The sequence below is a fragment of the Rhamphochromis longiceps genome, linkage group LG10, assembly GCF_057381845.1.
Source record: "Rhamphochromis longiceps isolate RC_006_pf linkage group LG10, R_longiceps_female_GT1.1, whole genome shotgun sequence".
NCBI lineage: Eukaryota > Metazoa > Chordata > Actinopteri > Cichliformes > Cichlidae > Rhamphochromis > Rhamphochromis longiceps.
Window position 1 is genome coordinate 16,774,895 of NC_140566.1, and position 27,337 is coordinate 16,802,231.

At 40.6% G+C, this 27,337-nt stretch overlaps 1 protein-coding gene across 1 annotated transcript; it reads right to left on the bottom strand.

The window, feature by feature from the left end:
* Positions 1-1,050: 1,050 nt before the first annotated feature.
* Positions 1,051-26,952, bottom strand: nectin1a (nectin cell adhesion molecule 1a). The gene is made up of 10 exons (XM_085419598.1): positions 26,539-26,952; positions 15,111-15,223; positions 8,962-9,220; positions 7,278-7,395; positions 6,538-6,719; positions 6,319-6,436; positions 5,307-5,458; positions 4,978-5,110; positions 4,814-4,874; positions 1,051-1,788 (listed from the first exon to the last, which is right to left on the bottom strand). The coding sequence occupies exons 1-10, from the start codon at positions 26,594-26,596 to the stop codon at positions 1,474-1,476; spliced, it is 1,509 nt and encodes a 502-aa protein (XP_085275724.1). The 5' UTR covers positions 26,597-26,952; the 3' UTR covers positions 1,051-1,473.
* Positions 26,953-27,337: the final 385 nt, after the last annotated feature.

Here is a 27,337-nt window from a genome sequence, read left to right on the forward strand (position 1 = left end):
TTCCCGCACAACCATCTTTCTGTTTTACAGAGAATGACTAGAAAAAGAGAAAACATCCAGTGAGCAGCTGTTCTCCGAATGAAAATGCCTTATTGACGCCAGAGGTCAGAGGAGAAAGGCCTGACTGGTTTGAGCTGTTAGGTAGGCAAGAGTAACTTTAATAACCACTTGTTACAGCCAAGGTATGCAGAAGAGCGTCTCAGACTCACCAAACTGGACAACTGAAAATTTGAAAGATGTTGCCCGGTCAGAAGGGTCTCAGATGGTAGGGTCAGAGTTTAGTGTAGATAACGTAAAAGCATGACTCCATCCTGGATTTTATTAATGACTCAGACTGGTGGTGTGATGGTGGGGGATTTTTCTTTTTGGGCCCTTAAGTGCCAACTGAGCGTCCTTGAAACACCGCAGGTTGTCTTTATAACCACAGTGTATCCATCGTCTTGAGGCTCCTGATTCCAGCAGGATAACACACCATTATTAGATTAATTAATTAAATAGAGCAGCTTTGGGATGGGTTGGAACCGGATATTCCCATCCTGGACCTGCAGCAAATCTGCAGCAACTGTGTGATGCTGCCATGTCGGTATTAACCAAAATCTCTGAGGAGTGTTTCCAGCACCTTGTTGAATCTGTGCCACGAAGATCTCAAACAGATCTGAATGTCAAAAGAGGGTCCTACCATCACAGCCATGTTGCGGTGAGTTTGTTTTACCCAGCTACTAGACTGTTGAAGCACATTTATGTGATCATTTTTATTTAACAAAATAACAACCAGTGTCAATGAATGCTAAAACCCACAGATACCACAAATAAAAACATCAACTTTACAAATCATCACATAATCTCCTCAGTAAATAAAAACATTTTTCTTTACATAGAAAAAAAGGTAGATTATACAAAATACAAGCACAGCAGTAGTATTACATTAAACCAAGAGGTAAAATCAAAAGGTAATATCTGTTGTTCCACGGGATGAAGACAATGGGAATCAAATATCAAGTAGGAAACTGTATTTTCTTTTTTCTTTTTGTTTCCATTTACTTTTTCCTCTTTTCTTTTCTTTATTTTTTCCTTTTTTTTCTTTTTTTTTCTTTCTTTTTTTTTTTTTTTTTTACAAAATGATGCTATAGAGGATAAAGTAAGTAATCAACCACATCAAGAGATAACCCCATCCATTCAGTTTGATATAATCAAAATCTAATACAACCATGAAATAGACATTTTTCAAAAGAAATTCAATTCACCTTTAAGGGTCACAGCCTTCCTTTTTTCATTGAACAAGTAGAGCACAATAAATCAGGACAAAGAGAGAAAATGTTTCCAAACTGGCCTTAATTCAAAGTCCAATAGCCAAACCTTTATTGTCCTTATCCTCAGTGGTGCAGAGACACTGCCCCATAGTCCAGTCAGGTTAAATATGTTTGGGGTTTTTTTTTTGTTTTTTTCCATTCGTGTCGTTTCGCTGATGTCGTTTCAGACATACTGCTCTTTGGGAAAAGTGTACGCTGCTACTCCTGGGGGAGGAGAGGACAGACCTGGTACAGAGGGGTATTTAAAGATGGCAGTGGTGTGTGAAGGAGGAGAGAAGGTGTTTCCTGATGCGGCGGTGCTGCTGATGGTCGTTGCAGGGTTTGGAGGAGTAGAGTGGTAGGGGTGCTGGGGAAGAAATGTAAGAGGAGGGTTGATTGGAGGGGAGTAGGGCTCTGGGTAATCCTCTTTGTTACAGGCCAGTCTGTAGCTCACATAGTCAGCTGTGCTTGGAAGCTCTTCGTAAAACCGTGCTGAATGCTGTGAAGAAAGGAGGCGTGTTTATTAAAGATCTACAGTATTGTGAGTCGTGAATCATCTGTGGGGGGGGGGGGGGGGGGGGGGGGGGGTTTAAATTTCACTACACTGAAAAAAAGGGATTGCCCATCTCTTGGATTTATGTAAGCATCTTGCGTGTATTCAACACAATTGCCTGATGCTTTAAAGTGAAGTGTAGATACAGTATAGTGTAGAAACTGCATTATATGCAGAGATGGTATATTAAATTGTTCATATCATGTTCGAGTGAGTAAGTAAGTCAATAATATAGCAATGTTAAATCTCGCGACACTGCATGTGATTTCATCTCGACGGCTTTGGATCGTGGTTTGAGGAAGGCATCCATCTCAGTCAAGTCGAGCAGCCGCTGAAGGCTGGGTGATTGTTACATTTACAAAAGTCTAACTTGTAATTTGAACAAAATAATTTCATGTTTCTATGGTGAACGCAATTAAATCATGTAGGATTTGTATGAAATTCAACACCTTAATTTGTTCTTGTTGAGATGACATGATACAATCTAGTAAGAGTGGCTAGTTGCTGGACTTATGAAATTCACAAGATCACATGAGATTTCAAACTTTTGTCAATTTTGTTGTCTCACAGCAAGAAGGTCCTGGGTTCAAATCTGCAATCTGGCTAGTTTGCACTGGGTTCTCTCTGGGTATTCTGGTTTCCTCCCACAGTTAAAAATCATGCAATTATTAGAGTTAGGTTAATTCCAAATTGCCCATGAATGGTTGTTTGTCTCTACTTGATAGACTGGTGAGCTGTCCAAGGTGTACCCTGCCTCTTAATCTATCACTTCAGGGTTATGCCCCAGCCACCCCTCCAACTTGTATAAAGATAGGAGGAAGGTAATTGCTGTAAATCCATTTAATGTTTATGTTAACCAGACTCTAGACTTTGTTGAACATTATATAATATGAAGATAACATGTAGTATTTAAGTGACCACATAGTACTGGGGTAAAAGCTATTGAATAGTTTTGGAATAAAATGACAAAATTGTGAACGATTAAAATATTCCAGGAGTTCAACTTACTTCATCTACACATGTTTCAATCCTGTTTAATCAACACAAAATGCACAGGTTTATTGAATATGAATAAGTTATGTTGATTTAACTAAGTTGTTTAAGTTTCTGCCAAAGCAAAACAACTGTGTGCCACCAATGTCCACTATTGAATTAAATAAATCCAACATGGTCTTTTTTTCAGTGAAGGAAGATGGGAAACAGGTACAAACTTACATGGAAATACATAAATAAGGCATATAAGGCAAAAACAGAGTTTGTACAATTCTAATAAGATTTACAGTCAGTATTTAGTATGACTGCCTTTACTCTTCAACATAGCCTGAACACTCTCAGTCAAACTTTATTGTAATTTCCTTAATTAGTCTTCAGGAATAATTCTTTAAGCTTCTTGAAGGGTACTCAAAGCTCTTCTTTGGATGTCGGCTGGCTTTTCCTCCGTTCTCTGTCAGGATGACCCCACGCGGCTAATGCTGATGTCCAGGGTCTGGGGAGGACAATCCATGACTGATAGTGCTCCGCTGTGTTTTTCTATCCAGGTATGCTTTTGATAGAATTGGAAGTGTGTTTGTGGTCATTTGCTATGTTCATGTTTTTCTATCTACTATAATCTATGTTCACCACTGGCTGAAATGCAGCTTTGAACCGTGACAGAACCTCCACAATGTTTTACAGATGGCTGAAGACAGTCACTGTACCTCTATCCTGACCTGATATCTAATGACATTTTTAAATTTGACACTGATTTTCAGGCCAGTTCTTGTGTAATGTGGCATACCGCCACCCTTTTCTCCCTGTTTCCCTTCATTAAGAATAGCTTCTTAACATCCACACTTCCACTGAGACCAATCCTGATGAGGCGTCAGTGAACAGAAAACTATTCAAGAGAGGGGCCAGATGCATCTCCCAGCTCCTGTGTCATGTTTTTGCTGGATTTTTCTTCCTGTTTCTTAAGAAAGCGGCGTCAGATACTGTTTATCTGCTGTAAATAGTTTTCAGGTCTTCTGTTGTCTTCCACTTGTCCAGTTACTTGAAATTTCCTGAGAACATACTGCACACCAATCAAAGTTTTTGGCTAAAACCTATTTGGGGATCATCTAGATGCCAAATTACTATTTTATGCCTGTCAAACTGTGTTAAGGTTGACATTCAAATAACTAAATTGAGGGGGGGGCTGCTGGTAATAAAGTGTCTAACAGTACAATTTAAAATTGGTTCTTTCTTTTGAACCAGTGTGTACACTCAACACTGGTTTATCCCTTGAGTTAAGTGACTTTTTTTAAGCTTGAATGACTCAGTCGGTGTTAAGTGGTTTAACAAACAAACAAATAATTCCTCTAAAAATGGTCATGAACAGTGGAAAAAGCAGCAAAGAAAAGCTTTAAAAGGCCTTTATGAACCTGGAAAACTTGCTCAAGCCCACTGGCTGTGGAACAGTTTACCACTACAATTACGTTTGCTTGACTCTGTGGATTCTTTTAAAAAACAGTTAAAAACTCTTCTGTTCAAACAAGCCTTTTGTTGATCTACATATTTTATATTTTTTACATTTTTTACATTTGATCTTTTACATTGTATATAATGTCTATTGAATTTATTGTTTATTTTAATATTTGTGTACAGCGCTTTGTGATTGTCTGTCTGTGAAAAGCGCTTAATAAATAAAGTTTACTTACTTACTTACTTACTTACTTACTTACTTACTTACTTACTTAAAAAAACAAGTCTGTCTTCTTGGAAGGAAAACATGAAGAAATAAGGGGTAATTGTATCTAAGCTAGTACAAATCCTGAACTATAGGTACATACTTTACGACATAAAAGTCCTCACTGAAGTTTCTGTCCTCTCAGTAGTGGCCCGGAACAATTTTATTTTTATTTCTATTTTATTAGTGGATTAGCCAAATCCCTGTGGACATTTTACAAACTTTTTAAATATGTGCTATCTAAATTCCACTCAGTGCAAACGTTACCTGGACGTCATCTGCTGGCCTTTTTCTTATTGGCTGGGACAATTTTCTGGATGGAGAGTCACTGATCAAGCAGAAAACAAAATAAGTGATGTATTAAAGGTTTTAAACCGTGTCGTAAAAAACAGGCACGTGTGAAGCAAAAAGATGGAGAGCTGTTTACGTACGAGGCGTCGTACTTTCTACTTCTTATTTTAAGCACCAGGACTGTGATAGTAATGCCCAGGAGCACTCCAGCAGCCAATAATAAGGCGATTACGCTGATGACATCACTCGTTGCGATCTGCGGTAATGGTTTTTCTGCAGAAAAAAAACCCCAACAACACACTTTTAAGGAAAAGCTCCAAAAACTGTGCAGCACGGAAAATTTGAGTGTAAAGCAGTAAGCAAAACCTTGTTTCTGAAGGAGTGTTATATATTACTATTATTAATAGTAAAGCATTAACAATATCAGAAGTAGTAATGTTGAATTTCAGACAAATTCATGTAATCTTACCTAAAACGCTGACCTCCACGGAGCCCGATCTTGTCCCGATGCTGTTCGTTGCATCGCACACGTAGATTCCCTGCAGGTCATATGTGACCGGCCCTTTAAAGGTAAGGACGTTGTCTCGGATCTCAGCATTGCTCGGGATGGTGCCATTAATCCTGAACAGTACACAGTGGTGTGAAATCAAAGTTTACAAACCCAGGAGTACACCACAAAACAGAAGCTACAAAAATATATAAAGCCGTTAGGAATAATAGACTCCTGTGTAACTGATAAAGTACGACCAGATATTACAATGTTTCTTAGACACTCAGCAGCAGCTGTTAGGCTTTAACTTTTTAATTATGAAGCGGATTCTGATCTCCCTATGTGGAAGCTAAATTATAAAAACACCTTCTGTTCTTATAAGCCTCACTACCACTATTTGCCACTGGATATGAAATCTCCCAGGAAAATGAAGACTTGTTGAATCAAAACAGGTTTCTCCTGGAGCTATCTGGAGCTAAAACGGTGACTAGTAGGACAACAGAGACCACTACGTAAACTCTCCCCAGAAAAGGAAGAAAGAATGCTTTTATCGTAGGAAGCTAAAAGGGAAAGAAATAAAACCAAGAGGGAACCTCACTTCAGGGCTCGCAAGAGTTTAAAAGTTACATTCAGTCTATATTATTTGAACTGGTTCTTTATATAAAAGCCTGCTTACATCGCTGTGGGACAGGGTTTCTGTGACAACTAAAAATATAGCTCTTGAATGAGCTGTTAGGTCGGCCATTACACCCAAGATGGCATAAAAATGAGCTAAACTGAATTAAATTGACACTATTGTAATTTGGTCAATAGTATAAAGAGTTTACATGGTGTTTGTGACTATTAATCAGTCAAATGGCAGTTTAATATAATGCATAAGCAGAAGCTGGAATCACACTCAGACACCACGCTGGTGAAGCCAGTGAAAATGATCTGCTCTCTGCTGCATGAGTGCTGAAAGTAAGAAAATAAATGTTAGAGCTATACTCACACTCTCCACTGATACAGAGAGACGGCCGGGTTGGCATCAGCTATGCAGCTCAGCTGAACATTGTCTCGGTTCAGGTACCAGTTTCCATCAAACCCATCCACTAAAACATCTGGCTCATCTGTCGCACACATGCACAAACATTTAGCTGGCAATACTATCACAACAAAAGCTCTCAGTGCCTGTACTGTCATGTGGTTGTTAGGTTTAAAAGAGGCCTACACTGAATATCGAGGGTGACGCTGTCAGTGTAGACTTCCTCGTTGTAGGTGGTGACGCAGGTGAGTGTCTCTTTGTGCGTTTCTTTGCTGGGCACCAAAATGTAGTCGCTCTGAACCGTGAATGTCCCGTCTGAGTTCCTGTACTCTCGGGTGGTCACTTCTCCAGGTACCCTGGTCTCCCACCTGCTCACATCAGTGAGGACTTAATGGAGATGCACAAATACATGTGTATGCAGTAAATGTAACCTAAATGTTTATTTTAGTGGACAAAAAGTAGAAGTTTTTAAAAAGAGGAAAGCATGGAGATGAGACAGATTTAGCAGTAACACTCTCATTATCTGGGGCGATCGTGGCTCAAGAGTTGGGAGTTCGCCTTGCAATCGGAAGGTTGCCGGTTTGAGCCCCGGCTTGGACAGTCTCGGTCGTTGTGTCCTTGGGCAAGACACTTCACCCGTTGCCTACTGGTGGTGGTCAGAGGGCCCGGTGGCGCCAGTGTCCGGCAGCCTCGCCTCTGTCAGTGCGCCCCAGGGTGGCTGTGGCTACAATGTAGCTTGCCATCACCAGTGTGCGAATGTGTGTGTGAATGGGTGGATGACTGGATATGTAAAGCGCTTTGGGGTCCTTAGGGACTAGTAAAGCGCTATATAAATACAGGCCATTTACCATTATCTGAAGATGACAAAGGCAAGCCTTAATCAGAGGACAGCACGCTGTGAAAAGGAAAAGTGAATTCCCACACACCTGATTGTACCGGGTGGCTTTCCATTGGAAGAGACGCAGGTAGCCACTGGAGTTTTTAGGTTGGATGAACGAGCCACCAGTGTTGGTGTGGACAGACTCATCTGAGTTGTTGGGCGAACTGTGAAAATGTAATACAACACAATGTTTGATGAAAGTGCTGATAAGTAAAACTATGGCTTTGACCTTATATAAACTGTATAGACAAAAGTACCGGGCCACACGTTACATGTACAGGAGCCATGAAGCTCCCAGCACACAGTTTTTGTGCTGATGTCAATGTAAGAGGAGGTTTGGAGCTCTGGAGTTACTGAGTCAGCAACTTTTATGCACTATGGAGCTCAATACTCAGCGACTTGTGATTCTTTACGTCACAGGTGTCAAACTCCAGGCCTCGAGGGCCGGTGTCCTGCAGGTTTTAGATGTGTCCTTGATCCAACACAGCTGATTCAAATGGCTAAATGACCTCCTCAACATGTCTTGAAGTTCTCCAGATGCCTGCTAATGAATGAAGTAATCATTTGATTCAGGTGTGTTGACCCAGGGTGAGATCTAAAACCTGCAGGACACCGGCCCTCGAGGCCTGGAGTTCGACACCCCTGCTTTATGTGGTCTGGCTCTTTTTTTCCAGAGTTGCTGTGTTTCCTTAACACCTTAAGAACAACCGATTCTTTCACAAATGTTTGCAGAGGCTAAGTGTATGGATGAAAACACCTGAATTTAACGATTAAGCGAAAGCTTTCGTTCATATAGCGCAGGGGTGCCCAATCCCAGTCCTCGAGAGCTACTATCCTGCAGCTTTTAGATGCATCCCTACTCCAACACAGCTGAATCAAATGAATGGCTTGTTATCAGGCCTTTGCCAAACACGATGGCATGCTGAAGAGGTAATCAAACCATTTGATTCAGCTGTGTTGGGGTAGGGATGCATCTAAAAGCTACAGGACGGTAGCTCTCGAGGACCGGGATTGGGCACCCCTGATATAGCGTATCGACAGCAGTCACCTGAAAGCTGGTTTACACTGTATATTTAGGAAAGTAACAAAATCAATCAAGAAAACTTCTGTTATATGAATGAAGAAATGAGTGCGACAGTGCATTCTCGACCTTGAAAAAAACTAAACTTGTTACAGATGAATAAAGAACCGCCTAGTAAAACAGGATTTTTTTTTTTTAAACGGTGCACTGATGATACTTTTTTTTATTTTATTTAGGCCAAACAAAATTATGAAATAGTTGGGTTGTTTCTTGATTTGAATATGATGTCTTCAAATGTCCTGGCATGTCTGACTGTGAGTGTTCAGATAATCAAAAAACTCTGTAATAAGCAGCTTAAAGGACGGTGGGACTGTTGATATTTTTAAGAGAGCAATACACTGGCACTCTAAATATTCAAATAACCAAACACATCATCTCTGACATTCATATTGGTTTTCCTGCTGGCAGATACATGATGACAGCGATTGATGTTGTCTGTTAAAATTAGAGAAATATGAGGAGTAGATGCATTTGAATATGGACCTCACGTTACAAGTTTTTGTTCATGAGTCTACAGTTTCTAAAGTCCTGAACCTTTTATGCTTATCATAACTCTAACAATTTTACGTCCAGCATCTCCTGTCAAGGATGGAGGATGGCAATCCACCTGTGCTACACCGACAGATCATCCATCAAAGGTCTGCCTTACCGTAGACAGTCAGGTTCACTGTGTTCTCTCGGTTTCCTGCGGGGAAGGTGGTGTATTCGCAGATGTAGGTGGCCTCATCAGAGAGGCGAAGTGAAGAGAAAGTGATGGTGGTGTCTTCAAGAGTGGGAGTTCGTCGCCTCACCGCTGCGTTCTTGAAGGTAACGCGGTCCCTGTAGGGCGGGGCCACAGACACACCCAGGGATGGATTTGCTATTGCCACGTTCTGCTTTGTGCCGTTCACCAGTTTCTGCCATGTTACCTAAAGAAAGAAGGATGATTCACGATGGAGAAAAGATGCCTGACATGATGGAGAACATCATACTGCTCAAGTTTGAAAGATCTTAGATGAGCCACAGATGTCACACAACAAATATGATTTGAGGCAACATTCCTATTGTAGGAAATGAGTTTATCCCACTTGGGTCAGGCCCATCATTTTTTAGACAGTGGCACAAGTTTTGTAATTGTATCCCTGTACATCATAACGTATTTAAAATTAAATCAAATCAGAAAAGATAGATTAAAAAATCTTTATTTGCCACATACTAGAGACATTGAGCAGCGATTAGAGTCAAAGCTAAATAAAACAAAGATCAATTAAGGGGCAATATTTCAAGTTATTCCAAGTTTAAGGAACAGCAAGTCACTGTAAATTACTATAAACACTTAAATAACTATAGTATGAAAACATATTGCATGCTATGGAAATGTTTATTACACTTGTGTGTATTTTAGTCAGTCCTTATTTTGTTTCTTGCCATCATTCTGATTGTGGCAGGAGCGAAGCTGTAGTGGAAGTGTGCTGTGTCTGCTGTGCTGCGTCTCAGGCTGTGTGCTGATTGTTTTTTTTATTGTTATTAAGGATGGGGATGTCTCTGATGATATGAAGTGCTCTTATCTTACAGTGGTTTGTTTCATTGATGGAAGATGAAGCCTTATAATCCCTCTGCAGTCTTTATGACTCTCTGGAGAGCCTTCCTCTCGGCCTGGGTGGTGTTTCTGTACCAGACAGTAATGCCAGGAGTCAGGATGCTGTCCATCAGTTCTCTGTAAGCTTGAGTGAGGGCATGAATGCTCACTTCTGCCTTCCTGAGCAGCATGATGAAATAAAGCTGCTGCTGCTGGAGCTTTTTCACTGTTGCTGTGATGTTTACAGTCATAGTCAATGTCACATGAAAACCAAAGAACTTGTGGCTGTCGGCTCTCATTACCTCAGTCCTATTGATGGCTATAGAAGCGGGGGGTGTTTTCTGAAGTCTGCAATTATTTGATGTTTTTTTTATGTTAAGGAGGAGGAGGTTATTCTCCTCTCTGTAGACATTGTTTTTAACCAAGTCCCTATATGCAGACTCATCCCCCACCTTTTATGAGCCCGAGGATGGTGATGCCATTAGCGTACTTGATGATGACAGTGTTGTGAAGAGTTTAGTGCTGAGACAACAGCCCTGTGGTGATCCTGTGCTGATTGTTAGCTCAGAGGAGACTCTGCTCCCCATCCTCACCACGTGGTCAGTCTGTTAGGAGGTCCAAAATCCAGTTAATAATCTGGATCCAAATAATCAGGATGTGATCAAAATATTCAATAACATTACATTAACTGTTAACCAAACCCATTTTACATAGTGCCCCATTTTTTCAGGAACAACACCCACTGAACAACTTAGCGGTAAGAAGTAGGGCTGGGCGATATGACCCAAAATTCATATCTTGATATTTTTTTAAAGCCATAAAGTAAGAACAAAAAGAGAGTTCTTAGTCAAAGCTGTGTCCCAGATGTCACACGGGCACTTTTATTAACATACAGCATAGATGTGCATGAAAAGAATTACTCAAAAATAAATTGTGAGCATTTATTAAATAATAAGGCTCCATAAATAAAAGAAAACTATGTTGGTTTTGTGTATAACAAAGAGCTCACAATTGTGCAGTCAAAATATAAACTAAAAGACGCTGAGCATAATAACAAAGAGACAGATTTCACAGCTGCTCTGTTCCCAACTTCTACTGCATGACTGACAGCCTGGAGTTTGAAATCCGCTTCGTAAGCATGTCTCTTAACAGGTGCCATTTATGGTCCTTATACACACACAATACGGTAATATTACGTTGAAGCAGAGTACGTATTAGTGATGTGCGATACCACTGATTTCCTTTCCGATCCGATACGAAGTAGAATTCAGGGTGGTATCGACGATACTGATCCGATACCGATACTTTGTACAAAAACTTATTTTATTTACTGTATCTCAAATTTAAGTGTCATAATGATTAAAGGACAACAGATTACTTGTTCTTATCACTTAATAATGCAGAGTTAATCATATAGAAATAAAAAAACTGAAGTTATGCGCTATTTGAACACCTTGCCTGCCTGCAGCACTAAAGGACTCCATGAGACGTCTGTCTCGCCCTAGCAGCACCTGTCCCTCTCCTCCTCTTCAGTTCGCCTCAACATACGCTCGTCATATTCTGTGATATGATTTACTCTGAGGTGTTTGACAAGGTTAGTGGTGTTGCCACAACACCTCACTTTTTTGCCACATGTATCGCAAACCAGCTCAGCTGTTTGTGGAGGTAAAATAGTCCGCACATGACTCCAATTACGCTCAGCCATTGTTGTGAGTGCGCACGCCAAGGGGCTGCAGACATTTATGCACCCGTATTTTGCACATGACTATGAAAGGTGGAAGAGGAAGTAGTTCCTTCGAATGTAGACAATCTGAATGATATAGTTACTTTCCACTGTGTTCATGTTAATGGTAAACTACAAATTTACCCTAAATTACTAAAATATCGATATTTTAATGTGAGAATCGATTCTAAAACTGGTATCGGAGGAATCGATATTTCAGGATCGATCCGCACATCACTAGTTCGTATTACTACGCGAGGCTCCTCGGTAGCCATAATGCTCCGACAATCCATCAAGCGGTGCAGCTCCGTAGCTTACCAAAGTCGTACTAAAACATTTTTTGACAGATTGCTGAGCGCTGTGTACCACATAAAATCGGTTCGCGGTCATCAAGCACAACCAGAATTCATACAAAAGGCGCACTGTCAACTTTTAAAGAGAATGAAAGGATTTTAGGCCGTGCAGCCCCTGTGGGCTTCATGGCGTTAGCGTGGTTAGCTCGTTAACACGTTGACGCCGTCCAGCCCCACGCACGGAGCGATGCGCAGTAACTCGTTAACGGAGATTTGCCGTGTCCATTTTGTCGCTGCCTGCAGGTGAAGCGATGGGGAAGGAGGGGGAGTTGTGTTCAGTGAAGGAGAGGCGAGGCCGAGTAACGTTGCGTAAAGACAAAAGTTGACGAAAGAGAGGCAAACTTGTGGCTCCACAACTATAATTATAACGTAACATAGACTATATCGATATAAAGGATATTGTCACATCTTATCTCGTATAAAAATATATCGATATTTTTAAACAACTCCCAGCCCTACTAAGAAGTACTAATAAATTCAGGAGACTAAAGGTCTGAAGTTAATTTCAATATGCTCTCAATATGAGGTCCAAAGAGACGCTAATGGGGTGAAATTAGGCAGGAAAGACAAAAGACAGGAGAGAAACTTAAGAAGTGTCTAAAATTAGCTATTTGAAAGACACTGGCCAATTCAGTAACACCAAACAGGAACACAAGTGACCTGGATGACGGTAGAGTTGTTTTCCTGTTTATTACAAAGTCAAGAACAATCTCAAGGTGGTATGCTTATTACAGTCAAACTCTATGAACTAGAGTCACCTTTCAGGATGTCTGCAACGCTCATTGGACAGATTAAACTAAGACTGGCTTTAACCAGAATAATGGGAAAAGAAAAGTAAGGGAGAAGGAAAGAAAGAGCTCATTATCCGAAGCACACGAGATTCTCACACACCTGCTAGGTCAGTGTGTGAGGTTGTGGGCAGGTATGGCTGCCAAACGGACAGCTTCACTGGTGTTTATTTATAATGTGACTGCTGGCAGAAGTAGCAGGATGAATTTCGAAATGACACTTTCTGATTTAATCAAATGCAGTGCAAAAAGATAATGACCCCAAAATGACTGAGCCAATTACCCCATATGGAAAAGAAATAGTAAAAACATATATGATTTGCTCATGAAAGTGGCCACTTTCATGAGTAAATCATATATAAATCATTTAAGGCTTACATGATTTACTCATGAAAGTGGCCACTTTCATGAGTAAATCATATATAAATCATTTAAGGCTTACATGATTTACTCATGAAAGTGGCCACTTTCTCATTACTTTCATATATTTTTTAGTAAGTATACAAAACATACAAGTTTCATTATATAATTTTTCAAGGGATCTTATATGTGTTTTCACTCTTTTATGCTTTTCATACAAGTTTCATACAAGACAGATAAAAACTTTATAAGATTTATATATATCTTTTCCATATGGGAGAAAAGATATATTGTTTTTAACCAAGATACGCTCCACTAAGCATGTCTGTCACTTACTAGCAATAAAACTGAATTTAGAAATACACATAAACAAGCAGCAACCTGATAAAGCATCTCAGAGGAAGAAAATCAGCATTTGGTTTCAGTCATGGGCTGCAAATGATTTACCTTCACGTGATTACAAAAATCCATCCATCCATCCGCTTATCCTTTTCAGGGTCACGGGGGGCACTGGAGCCTATCCCAGCTGTCATAGGGCAAAAGGCGGGGTACATCCTGGACAGGTCGCCAGTCTGTCGCAGGGCTAACACATAGGGACAGACAACCATTCACACTCCCACCTAGTGGCAATTTGGATTATCCAATTAACCTATCCCCACAAGCTGCATGTCTTTGGACGGTGAGAGGAAGCCGCGCAAACACGGGGAGAACATGCAAACTCTACACAGAAAGACCCCGGCCTGATGGTGGAATTGAACTCAGGACCTTCTTGCTGTGCGGCAACAGTGCTAACCACCGTGCCACCGTGCTGCCTTGGTTACAAAAATCCATGAGCGTAATTATGACAGTTTGCTCAGTTAACTTTGAACGTGGGGTTAAAAAAATGTCTGTAATTCTTAACTGTACCTCAAATGCATCTTGACTTATTCATTTAAATATAACTATGATGGAGAAGAGACGGAAAGTTGTGAAAACTCCACCACTTTCCAAATACCTATGGAACAGACTGCATTTAGCAGTGTTTATTTATTTGTTTTATTCAACCAAATACAGATTTCAAATACAGATTTAGATTGACTTCTTACTACAGAGACAATGTTGTAAGGATAAAAAGCAGTTTACAAAACTGACATCTTATCTTATTGTTAAATGTTAGTGCATTTCTACTATTTGTGAAAACCACCACTGAGAAATCCATGTAAGAACCTGTTCTGTGTCGTAATAAATACTTGTACTGGTGAGTTTAAATTAGCTATAGGTGAGGATGTGAGAGTAAGTGGCTGACGAGGGTGTTACTTTGGTGCTTGCTTAATGTCAGCTGGAATAGACTCCAGCCTCTCATGACCCTGGTTGGATAACCGGTTTAGAAAATAGATCGAGGTTTACTATTATTATTATATCCACCACGCTTGCATGCAAAGGCGAATTACTCCAGGTTTTACTGGATTTGTGTCCCATTTACTAAAATGTTTAAGAGGCTGTTTCTAAAAACCTTATTTTAAGAGTTTATTATACCTCTGCTAACTCTACTTTTAGCCTTAGTTTTGCGAATATAGTTGTGGTTTTGTCATCTCAGTGATAATTATTATTTGTCTGTTATATCCATCCATCCATTTATCGATCCATTTTTAGTGTCACAGGGGGGACTGGAGCCAATCCCACCTGTCAAAGTCTTTAATTCAATTTTGAAGACTGCCAATAATAGTCATTTAATAGTCATTTAAAGGTGCTCTATTTGGAAGGTAAACACCCTCCAATAATTGAAGGAAAACGCTAACAACCAGACGATCAACACTGAGTAAGCATTTAGTGACAGCTGGAAGGAAAAAGTAGCTTTTCACCGGAAGAAACCTGCAGTAGAACCAGGCCCAAGTAGAGGCAGCCATCTGCCATCCTTGATGGGAGGGTGACAAATGAGGCACCCCCTGGACCAGATATACTGTGTTTTTGTGATTTAGTACGTTTTGGACCATATACACTTGGCATAGTACATTCATTTAGGTGAGCAATTAATACCTGGGAGATTTTGACAGGCGGAGAGCTGTTAATGAACCGGCACAGCAGATCCACCCTTGAGCCAGCATACCCTGACTTCCCATCATCCATTTCCACAGTCTGTCCATTTATTCCTAGAGGAGAAGCAGAAGAGGTTAAAGACACACAAACACTCCCATGAACAAACACACAAACATACACGCTGACAGCGTTAGACTGGTGTGCTTTAAGTTGTTCACACTCAGAAAATATGCTGAGCTCATAAAGTGAGCTGAGCTGTGAGAGGTGATTTCAGCAGCGTAACGGGTCAGCTGAGGTCGAAGGTTGTGGATTAGAGAGAGATAAAAATAAGCGTGATTTGTTACTTTTCCCACTGACTTACTGATCTCCTTCAACAAATCCAACACAGAGCCACACCCACCACATACACAAGTACAAGTTAGTTAGTGGAACTTACTAACTAACCAAACCATCATTGTACATTAGACACCGTAGACATAATTTGCACATGGAGGGCTTTCCGTGTTTGAAATAATTAAAAGAAGAAGAAAACAAACAAGATCACGAGGTGCCATATTTCATTCTGCAGGCCATTATTTTCATGTTATGAATAGAGCCCATTAGATGCTTTAGTTTACTTTTTACCATAGAAAATTAATTAATTAATAAATCAGTTCTTGGAGTGTATACAGTACTGTATGAATATATGGTTATGGACTTGTAGTCTAAAGCACTTTGAGTAGTATCATTAGAAAAATAATTAGAACTTTAAATAAAATCTATCTTCATCAGTTCCCTGCCTTTGGTTATCTTAGTCTAGTTAGTTTTGGTTTCCTTATTTACTTTGGACGTATTATCAGCTTAGCTTGGTGACTCCTTAAGAATAACCATTTACAAATTCACCTAATAAGTGAAACATCCCCAGGCATGCAAAAATAGGCGTGCAGTGTAAAAATCCAAAATAAATATGCAGCGCTATCAGCTGCATATTTACCAGCTTTTGAATAAGGGAGCAGCGCAGAATAGGATCTAATAACTTTCGTATTTGCTTGTAAGTTCCTATCATTGTTTTATTAAAAGCTTACTTTCTGTTTGTTCTATTCTTGCCAGTCTCAGAGTGTGTGCATTTGGATCTATTGAAGTAGTAGAACTGAGGTTTAATTTCAACTGTCTGTTTATGATTAAAGAGGTGGCTGTGAATTAGGAAGTAGAGTGGGTTTATGATAAAGATACTAACTGATAGGACTGAATACAGCTTTGTGGTTCTCCCGAGGGCTCGAATAGTGCTCCGGTGATATTTGCTGCGTTACTACTCCTGGACTGCACTGTCTTGTTACATGCTTTATCATTGCTGTGCTAACAACACACAGCTGTATCTCTAATTTAATTCCAGAGATCTTGCTGATGTAGACACAGTTCATTACCAACATAAAGTGAACTCCAGAGCATTGTTCAAAACTAAATTGCCTCAATCAGGACTGTTAAGAATCTTTTCAAATAGTTTTACCACTCTCTGAACTTTAAGCATCATGGGAAATCACTCACTTAGCACTGAAAATCTCCAGCAAAGCAAAATTGCAAGGGCTCAGATTTAAGGCCTAAGACCAAGATAACCAGAAAACTGATTTGCAAAACTTTTAACCCCTATAATTTGTTGGACATATCTTCATATGTATTAAAATGCTGCAACTGAATTTGTTGGGTTTTGAAAAGCACATACTAAGGACTGATTTTAAAAAAAATGGGATATGGAAAAAGTTGCTGGTATAAACCTCACAGTTTGTTTGTTTTTTCATAGGCTGTTACATTATCCATCTATTCGCTTCCACTTATCCTTTTCAGGGATGCTGGGGGCGCTGGAGCCTATCCCAGCTGTCGTAGGGCAAGAGACAGGGTACACCCTGGACAGGTCGCCAGTCTGTTGCATGATAAAGTGTGTAACAAGACTAAAAAATATCAGAGCTGAGCGAAGCTGAGTCTTTCTGAAGTAAAGATGGGGAGGCGTTTCTACCACTCTGGGTAAGAGTTTGCGACCAAATGCTTCAACGACTGATGAATAGCATTTCTCAACATAACATCAGAGCTGGTTTGGGAATTTCATTTTACTGTGCATAAAATCATCAAAGGACTCAGAAAATCCAGAGATCACCAGAGTCTGCAATGGAAATCACTGCACAGACTCTTTAACGGCTCACAGTTCAAAAGCCAGCAAACGCGATGGTATGGAGGAACATGGTTGTTTGTTGGCTCACTGTCATCCAGTGAAAACATTTGGAGCATCATGAACAAGAAAATACAACGAAGGAGACAAACTGAGCAGCTACAATCCCACAGGCACTCACTGGATTTTGTTAGGCACACCTGTTCGTCTAACAGATGATTATGCAATACAAAGGGGAGAATTTGTAATTAAAGAATAGATAGTAGCATCTCTACTACATCTGGTTTCTGGCAAATCAAATGGTAACATTAAGGGCAATAATTCAATAATTCTGTTCTATTTATTTAATGCTAATTCACAACAACTGTCACCTAGTGGCACACAAAAGTCACTTTATTATGTACTGCTTGTTAACTCAAATATCTAACAGCCAATGAAATTGCAGCAGTTAAATACACTGACGTATGATTAAGACCACCCGAAGTTCAAATCGAGCATCAGAATGGGAATGAAATTTGATTGGTCTAAGTATTTCAAAAATATATTGGGATTTTCCCACGCCACCATCTCTAAGGATTATAGAGAATGGTCTAGAAAAAAGAAAATATCTAGTGGGAAAAGGCGTTGTTGATGTCAGAGGTCAGATGGGTCAGGAGAGTAGCCAGACTAACTTGAGGTGATAGAAAGATAAGATAAGATGACCTTTATTAGTCCCACAGGTGGGAAATTTGTTTTGTTACAGCAAAAGTGCAAAGTTATGTAGCAGAAATTAGAAAACACTGGAATGCAATAAAATACTATATACAATAGAATAAAATAGAATAGAATAGAATAGAATAATATATACAATAGAATAAAATAGAAATACAAATGCTATATACAACTGAGTAAGAAAATACAAAAGTACAACTTCGTCAGAAGAAGAATTGTACAAGAATTGCACATATAGCAGTCTTATTGCACGTGTGAGGGTTTGATCAGCTGAAAAAGTCTTTGTTGTGGAGTCTGACAGCAGTGGGGAGGAAAGACCTGCGAAATCTCTCCGTCCCACACCGTGGGTGCCACAGTCTCCCACTGAAGTAGCTGCTCAGTGCTGTCAGAGTCTCCTGCATGGGGTGGGAGATGTCGTCCAACAGGGATGACAGCTTAGCCGCCATTCTCCTGTCACTCACCACCTCCACTGGGTCCAGAGGGCATCCTAGAACAGAGCTGGCCCTTCGGATCAGCCTGTTCAGTTTCTTCCTATCCCCAGCAGAGATGCTGCCGCCCCAGCAGACCACACCATAGAAGATGGCTGAGGCCACCACAGAGTCATAGAAGGTCTTCAGGAGTGGGCCCTCTACTCCAAACGACCTGAGTCTCCGCAGCAGGTACAGCCTGCTCTGCCCTTTCCTGTAGAGGGCGTCTGAGTTATGAGTCCAGTCCAGTCTATTGTTCAGATGAACACCAAGGTACCTGTAGCTGTCCACAGCCTCAATGTCCATACCCTGGATGTTCAGTGGTTGCAGTGGAGGATGCTTGTGTCTGCGGAAGTCTACCACCAGCTCCTTGGTTTTACTGGCATTGATCTGGAGGTAGTTCAGCTGGCACCAGTCCACAAAGTCCTGAGTCAGTCCTCTGTACTCCTTGTCGTCCCCATCAATGATGAGGCCGACTATTGCAGAGTCATCAGAGAACTTCTGCAGGAAGCACTGGATGGAGTTGTGGGAGAAATCTGCAGTGTAGATGGTGAAGAGGAACGGAGCCAGAACCGTTCCCTGTGGGGCCCCCGTACTGCAGATGACCCTGTCCGACACACAGCCCTGAGTCCTCACATACTGTGGTCGGTCGGTGAGGTAGTCCAAAATCACAGTGCTCCCAGCAGTCTCCAGGTGAGCGAGGGAACGATGTAGGAGGTGGATGATGGCATCATCCACTCCAATGTCAGGTTGGTAGGCAAACTGAAGTGGGTCCAGTGATGAGCTCACCAGGCAACAGTAACTCAAATAAGCACTTGTTACAACTAAAGTATGCAGAAGAGCACCCCTGAATGCACATCAAGCCTTGATGCAGATGGGCTACAGCAGCTTTAGACCACATGGGATGCCACTCCTAACAGCTAAGAACAGGAAAATGAGGCCATAATTCTTGTGTGCTCACCAAAACTTGGATAATAGAACAAAAACGTTGTCTGGTCTCATGAATCCCAATCTCATCTGCAACATCTGGATATTAGCATCAAAAATTTTGCATAAATGAGCACCACATGAGTCATTTAAACACCCCAGCCTGCTTGAGTAATGTTGCTGACCATGTCATCCCTTTATGACCTCAGTGTAGCCATCTTCCAGCACCTTGCTGAATCAGTGCGATCAGGAACTAAGACAGTTGATAAAGCAAAGGTAATTTGCTGTCTAATTTCACCGTCCTCTCTTAGCTATTTAATCAGTACCTCATTCAAATGTTCAATTTCAGCCGTTGCCAGACTGAATTTTGATTGTGAACACTGATTTGTGGGACACAAAATCACACAGATTTACAGAGAAAAGGCTGTTGTCATTTTCCTGTCACGTTACAGAAACCAATTATGAAAAAGTGTATAAACTCAGTACTTGAATAGATTTGTTTGGTCTCATCATATACATCCGCAGAGAATTTAATAGGCTTTTGTGCATTTGCATGCAAACATGCACTCAAGAGCTTGGACAGATCTCTTAGGAGGACCCAACTGCACAATATGAACAAAATCTTTCCATGGTCAAACACAGCTGTGTGTTTTATGATATTAGCAAGTTTTGTATTAATGCTGGGGTTCACTGCGCTTTGCAAGGTCATTTTCATTAATGCATTGTGTGCTTTTGTGGGGGGTCTGTAGGAGGGGGGAAGGCCAGCAATGTCAGATTACAGCATTCAGGATATTAAAGTGCGTTTGCATTACATAATTTATGACCCATTTACTACTGTACATATAGACAGCTCATCTTTATAACCTGCTTTGGTTGAAGTAATGCATAGTTATTTTCAGAGTCTGCTCTAAACTAACCATTTAGTCAAGACAAGAGTTATCTGGATGGTTTTACAGTAACTGGAGTCTCACTTTTTATATATATATATATATATATATATATAAATATAATTATTAACCTGAAGCATGATTCTTGTTCTAAATATGGTAATATGTAATATTTCAGCCATCACCTCCTATTCAATTTTAACAAAAGTGTTGCCAGTGAATGCAAGCTATTTCCCCGAAAACATATTGAATCAAGGTAATCAACATATTGAAACACAGCTGGTGGAAGATGAACATCAGAAATAAAGAAGCTGTGTGTTTGCAGAATGAAATATCTGTATCACTATGATACAACACTGGCTGTCCAGTTTTTAGGTAAATGAAAAAAAATCATTATTAGAACTGCTGTTTCTTTGATTTACTGTTGACAAGAATTTGATCATGACAATATTAAGAATGTGTCTACGACAGCCCTTAATTTTTATTTAATTTTTTTTGTGGCCTGACAGCACGACAAGAATAAGTACAGGTTATGGAGTACATTTACTTCATGTAATTCTATGATATAGCACCTCAGAAAGGTAACAATGGAGCATTTGTCTTCAACTTCAAGTCAAAGCTTTTTAAAAGTAACAAATAACAGCTTGTCGCAAAAAAAATGCCACTAATGGCTAAAGAATTATAAACAAATATGTAAATGGCATTTAAAAGGATCCTAAAGTGACTCACTAATGCCACAGCATTTATCTTTTGGTGTGCTCAATCATATGTTAGCGCTTTAAACTCACACTTAAAACTTTGAAAAAGCCTGCAAAATCATGAAGAATGAAATGTGTGGTGACATTTATGTGAGCCAGACAGTTCAGGAAATATACTGTACCATAACTATATATACTGTACATAAACAGAGGGGCTGGGAAGCCAGCTATATAAGCCAGGAAAACTCTTGCACCCTGTTTCCAGTCATTATGCTAAGGTATGCTAAATACATTTAGGACTGGAAACGAATGTGGCAGCGGAAACACATTTCGAGTAGCTGTGACAAGAAATTATTCATGCCAAAGATAACAAGGAGTCTTTGCCTTAACTATACACTGCTTAACACATTTATTAGACCAACTGTCAAAAAAACAAACAAATATTTTAGAAATCTGTCACAAACTTGACTTTTAAGAAAGCCGAATTATGAATAAAGCACTTGCTAATACCTTAATAGCACTTAATGGTGTGACACTATTATAAAGTTTTACCCAGTAATTCTATTTTAGCATTAAAAATGTAATTTTGATTAAAGAGGTTGTGCATACTGGTAGGTTAACCTGTGGCATATACACTGGTGGTGGTGCCATGAAAAAGCCTGTGTCATGTCTGTGTGTAGGCAGGCAGGAAGAGAGGACCCAAAATGCAGGACTCACTGAGGCGGAAGTAACTCAAAACACAGCTTTATTGCTGGTAAGAAGCAGAACAGAAAAACACTAACTAAACTGGAAGAACAGAATAACTAGGCAGGCAGGCAGGCAGGCAGGCAGGTAGGCAGGCTGGCTGGCTGGCTGGCTGGCTGGCAAACGGAACACACAGAGGAAGCGAGGGTGAACAGACGTTAACGACGCGACACCGAGTAGGGGAAGACAGACACTAAATACAAGAGGTGAACGAAGCGAAGAGGAAACAGCTGGGAGACACGGCTGACGCTGATTACACTGACGAGACAGGGAGAGCACAAAGCTGAACGCACTGACATAGGACACAGACCTACAAAATAAAACAGGAAGCACACGACAGACAGAGACACAGACTCGTAAACAGGCATAATGATGTCATGGACAGACAGAGGGACATACGGGCAGAGAAGACTAAGCACAGGCAACCTAAACCAAACATGAGGGCAAGATAACAAAACCTAAACCAGAAATAATCATCATCGTCATCATCAACATCATCATCATCGGATAACTAAAGAATCAGAATATAATTATAATCAAAACAGTATCACCAGAGAATAAGAACTAATCCATAATGCAAAAATAAACCAAAACATAAGAAACTCAAAATACTGGGTCGAACCGACATATAGTTTGCAGCTCCATGCATGAAAATGACTCCTTTTAGAGAAAAGGTTCCTGACCCCACAGATCTGCTTAATGTACCTATTATTCCTGCTTCTAACCCCAAAGATGTCGAGCAGTGAGTTTTAACCTGCTGCTTATCCCACCGCTTAAGATTTGCTCTTGCAGTTCACTTAACCGGGCAATTTTCTTTCACTGTTAATCAGATCTGGTTAATATGAGACAACACGGCGAGTAACACTGAAAAGTGTAATTGTAACTTCATCCATGGCGTGACCCACTTTCACTTATGTGGGATTTTTTTTTAACACACACACACCTCCCATTGATAGCACCCCCTACTGAGCTGAGCAGCTGAGCTCATTATGGGCTTAAGGTAAGAACCGATAGACCAACTTGACACACACACACACACACACACACACACACACACACACACACACACACACACACACACACACACACACACCACACTCATATCTCATTTGCCCTACATCTCTCCCACGTTCCTCTTTCCTATTGCGTCCATTCACATTCTTCCATTGTTTAGAGTATGGGAAATGACCTCACAGCTCCACATGGCAATACTCCATAAACAGCACTGCATGGGCAACAGAAGAGCATGGGAAAAGCACAAAACAATACCAATATTGTTTCACACTTGAATGTGCAACGTGCAGCCAGACCATGCTGGACCTTTCCCTCGCATCCTGAGTGGATATCCCCATCTTTCTGCGCCATTACGTGAGAGGCTAATTTGAACATTTTCTTGTATGTGTGACAATTCAAAATAGAGGTGCCTGCAGGTGTTGTAGAAGGCTTTTAAAAAATAAGGAAGAAAGGAAGAGTATTATCACGATCAATCTCTTAATTAACAGTTCAAGCATGAGTTTTATTATTGTACAAGTTGTTGCTGTAATTACTTTAAGTTCCTGTAAAAATGCTGATCTCTGTTTTCTTTAGAGCTGCCTTTTTTCCCCGTTGTTCCCTTGTCACAAGGGGTCGCCCAAACAGGTCGCTCTCCATGTTTGATCTGACAGCAGTTTAAACCGGATGCCCTTCCTGACACAACCCCAAAGGGGATTTGTGTCTCCGGCTGGAAGTGACCCACCAACCTTTTGTAAGCAACCAGTAACATACAGCCCTAAAGAGATTGCTAATTATTGAAACTCTAATTAAAACAACTCCTAAAGTCTGTCTGAAACCACAAAACCAATGAAAAACAATGACCTAATGTGACAATACATTAAATTTAAAGTACCTCTGCAGCAACCAGTAGCCATAAATCTGTAGTTATGGTAGCAGTAAATTATTTTACAATTTTGGTCAAGTTAAACATTCAATTGCAGTTAAACAACTTTCTGACTTATGGTTAACTCATGAAATTATCTCTGTGAATGACTGGTTCACAGAGATCAAACTCAATACCAAAGAGATAAAGTAACTACAAACATGTGTCTGAGAGTTTAAAAAAAACTCAGACTGATCTCATCACCTGCCGTGGTTCTGTTAATAAAGATTTCTGCAGTAAACTGCAGTGTTTTGCTACCCAGAAGAAAAAAACTGACCTGATGTGACAGAGGAAGAGGACAGATTAGCAGTTTAATCTTTAGGCCATCAAATCTGTGATTGATCGGGGATTATACACTCTATTTGTGTCTCTTTTTTATTATTGTATATTCACATTGTAAAATCATTTGACTGATTAAACTGGCAAAAGAGGAAAACCAAACTATTTCCCTCTCTCTTTTTGGGGGTTTGACTGACACTAAGTCCATTTTTTATGCCAAAATTTACTATAAAAAGTTCAAAATTTCAAGTCAATCAGATATTAAAAAACTAATATAGTGAGACTTTTAAAGAGGCCCTCTTTAAAAGGTAGAGTGCTCATGCACAAAAACACACAACACTCACACCGAAGCCTGCCTTGTGCATACTACAGGTGGCCTGACAGTAACATATATGATATGATATATGCCACTATATGTAAATTCACACAGCAGCACCAACAAAAAGGTTGCACAGCATCAAACTGACTTGTAGACCTCCATTTACTCCATTTACTAAACTGTGTGAGCTCCAGCCCATTTCTGTCTAATATGAAATGAAAAAAACAACTTCTCTTTAATTTCCCCCCAGATCGATTATAAGCTCTCATTGTGTTTGTTTGGAATTTGTGTGCACGTGTGTTTGTGCGCGTGTAATACACACCCACACATGTTTGTGTCTATGCGAGTGTGTAATCCCTGTGGCAGCGCAGGAACGTGGAGAGTACGCTTGGCCGGTGTTCAGCGGGCAGTTCATGAAGGATTATGATGGCTGCTGCATCTGTGTTTGAGACATGAAAGGAGAACACAGAGCCAAGAGGGGGAGGTAGATGCTGAGAAATGAGGAAAATATCTGTGAAGGAAGAGCAAATGTTTGAGAGACAATGGGGGACGGCGGGGGGGAGCCGTAATATTTGCAGACTCTAATGAGAAAGGGGTACACAGAAGAGAAAGGAAAAAAAACTGGAGGGAACAGACGGGCTGTGTGTTTGTGATGGATTATTTTTGTGGGGTAGCGTCTGTGTGTTCCAGCTGTGGACAGTGGATTATGCTAGAATTCATGAGGATGTCTATTTGTTGGTCTCACTCAGCCTTTTTTTGTGTCAGTCCGCAGACACGGATTTCAAACTTTTATATTCCAAAAGGGGGGGACAGTGTGGCGACAGCACTCACATCAGCCTGGTGACACCCTACACCATCTGACAGACCTGCAAAGGTGCTCTGAGTCTGCATGAGCCCAGAGAAAAGACAGATACACTGCAGCAACAGTCAGCCGGCTGGGACTTGGCAGCAATCAACTTGTTACACCCTTCTGCTCCCTGCTCTAATCCACAGCTCTGGCCTTCAGCATGACAATCCTGCACACATGCACCAGCCTCATACTCACTAATAACACATGTATGCACACAGGCAAACTACTGCTCAGCTCACACAGGAGTTGGGGGGTTTATCACTGAACGAGCGAAAAAAGCAATCACAGCAGATGTCCGAGCAGCTCAGCGTCCATATGCAGCCACAATATCTTTTGCCATTACGCAATATATATACCTCGGTCCCACCCACCCACCCTCTGCTTCAATATTACAAGACCACAACTCTTATGACAGCTGTATGTTTGGCCCTGGCTTAGTGTGATTACACCGCTGCACCTGTTACAGTAAAGCAAGAGTTACTCCATTCATCCAAACACATACACACATTTATATGTGGCACACTTTCTCCGCTGGCACCTGTGTTTTTAGTGTGATTGCAGCAGCGCACCTGCTGACATTGTGTACAACTTCCTGTGGAGTTGATCACTGCTGATTGTAGTTTGACAGATGAAAAGACTTAAACGGGCAGATGAGAGTGGAGTTTCAGGCTGTGAACGTGTCAATCACAGTGGGGAAAAAAAGATCCGGGGTGCAACAAATATGTCTAGATTATTTCTGCCTTTAATGCAACATGCAAACTCTTTATGATGCTAGAATTAATGGTAATGGGTATTAATATATCCACCTGGTGTATACGCATACAAAAATGCACTAATATTTAGCAGAAGTAATAACCATCCACAACCTGGCAACCCAAAATAAAAGTGCATTAATAAAACAACAGAGATGTGTTAATTCTCTGTTTTATAAAGGGTTTATAAATATCATAAAGCTCTGAAAATCATGTTAGTTCTCTATCTTTTGGGTTAACCTGTTTATATTAAATGAGTTTGTTTTTTTGACTTCATCCCATTCACTGGGATCGCCATAGAGCGGAGAAATCATGATTTTCACCTCGAGTTGGGCAGATCAATCCAAAAATCGGCAGTATCGAAACCAATGCTAGTATTGGTACTGAATTGATATTAGCATGATCAGTCCAGTACTTTATGAACCCTTTTATGTTGACTGTGATGTACATGAACCTGAAATGTGTGCTTTTATGCTGTTAACTAATTATCGTAGAAAGTAAAAATCACAGTGATTTAGTAGTCATTAAATTGTGTTCAGAATTAGCAAACTGACTGATTCATCTCTTAAATTACAGCTGCCTCTACAGGTTCAAAGTATCGGTTTTGGTGTCGGCAATACAGGTAGCAGATCGACATCAAAATTCGCATGATCACACAGCACTTCTTTCACCTGGTTGAGCAGAACCGGGCTCACATTAACATTAATTAACGGGCTTTTGTAAAAGCAGAGTAGCTCACCTGGATTAAAAAAAGCTGTTATCAGGAATATCCACACTCCAGCCTTTTCCATGCCCATGCCACCCTTGCCAGCGTCTGGCTGTGGCTATTAAATTCCCTCTGTTAACTTGTTTTACGCCTCCTGCCTCCCAGACAGCAGTAGGTTCGACTTCAGGAGCGTCTGTCTGAGTCCAGTCATGTATCCGAGCAAACAGCAGCGCACACTTCTGATTCACACAGTTATCCTGAAAAAAGAAAACGATTTCTCAAACTTGCTCCGCACCTTTGGTCACTTTTCCTTTCTCTGCCCCCCTCTTCTAATTGAGGCTGTGACTGCGAGCGGAGCTGCGGCGTCTCTGTCCGACCGAGGCTTGGCGGGGATAAAGCAGCTTAACGCGTGGGCAGATTATTTCCGAGAGAGCCTACCCCCAGTCCCGCCTGACAGATATCTGCCACTGTGTGAGGGCTGAGCAGCGTAAACTGTTAGTGTGTACATCCTATTTTAAATGAGCACTCTCAGTTGACGCAATTAAGCGCTCGGACAGAAGCAGAGCTTCAGCAATTGTGGTCCGGGGGGACTTACCCCTGCCAACCCTCCTTTAACAGTGAGCTGAAACCGCACACATTGATACAGCCACAGTTACATTTGTAGTCTATACTGTATGCTACCTTTTGAATTAAGCAATCAGTTAATAATAATGGAGCCTAGGTTTTGCAGGAAAAAAATGTTCCAACTGATTTGTGCTGTCTCTTTATTTTACTTTATATTTTCCTGTATGTATATAAATATATATTTATATTTTAAGAAGGCAGACTTCTT

Bases quoted from the DNA above. Each gene is read 5' to 3' on its own strand.
- nectin1a (XM_085419598.1), bottom strand. From the start codon at position 26,596: ATGGGCATGGAAAAGGCTGGAGTGTGGATATTCCTGATAACAGCTTTT. The intron at 7,396-8,961 runs GTAAGGCAGACC...ACATTTTCACAG, and splicing joins AGTGAACCTGACTGTCTACG to TTCGCCCAACAACTCAGATG. The intron at 5,459-6,318 runs GTGAGTATAGCT...TGTACTGTTCAG, and splicing joins TCTCTGTATCAGTGGAGAGT to GATTAATGGCACCATCCCGA.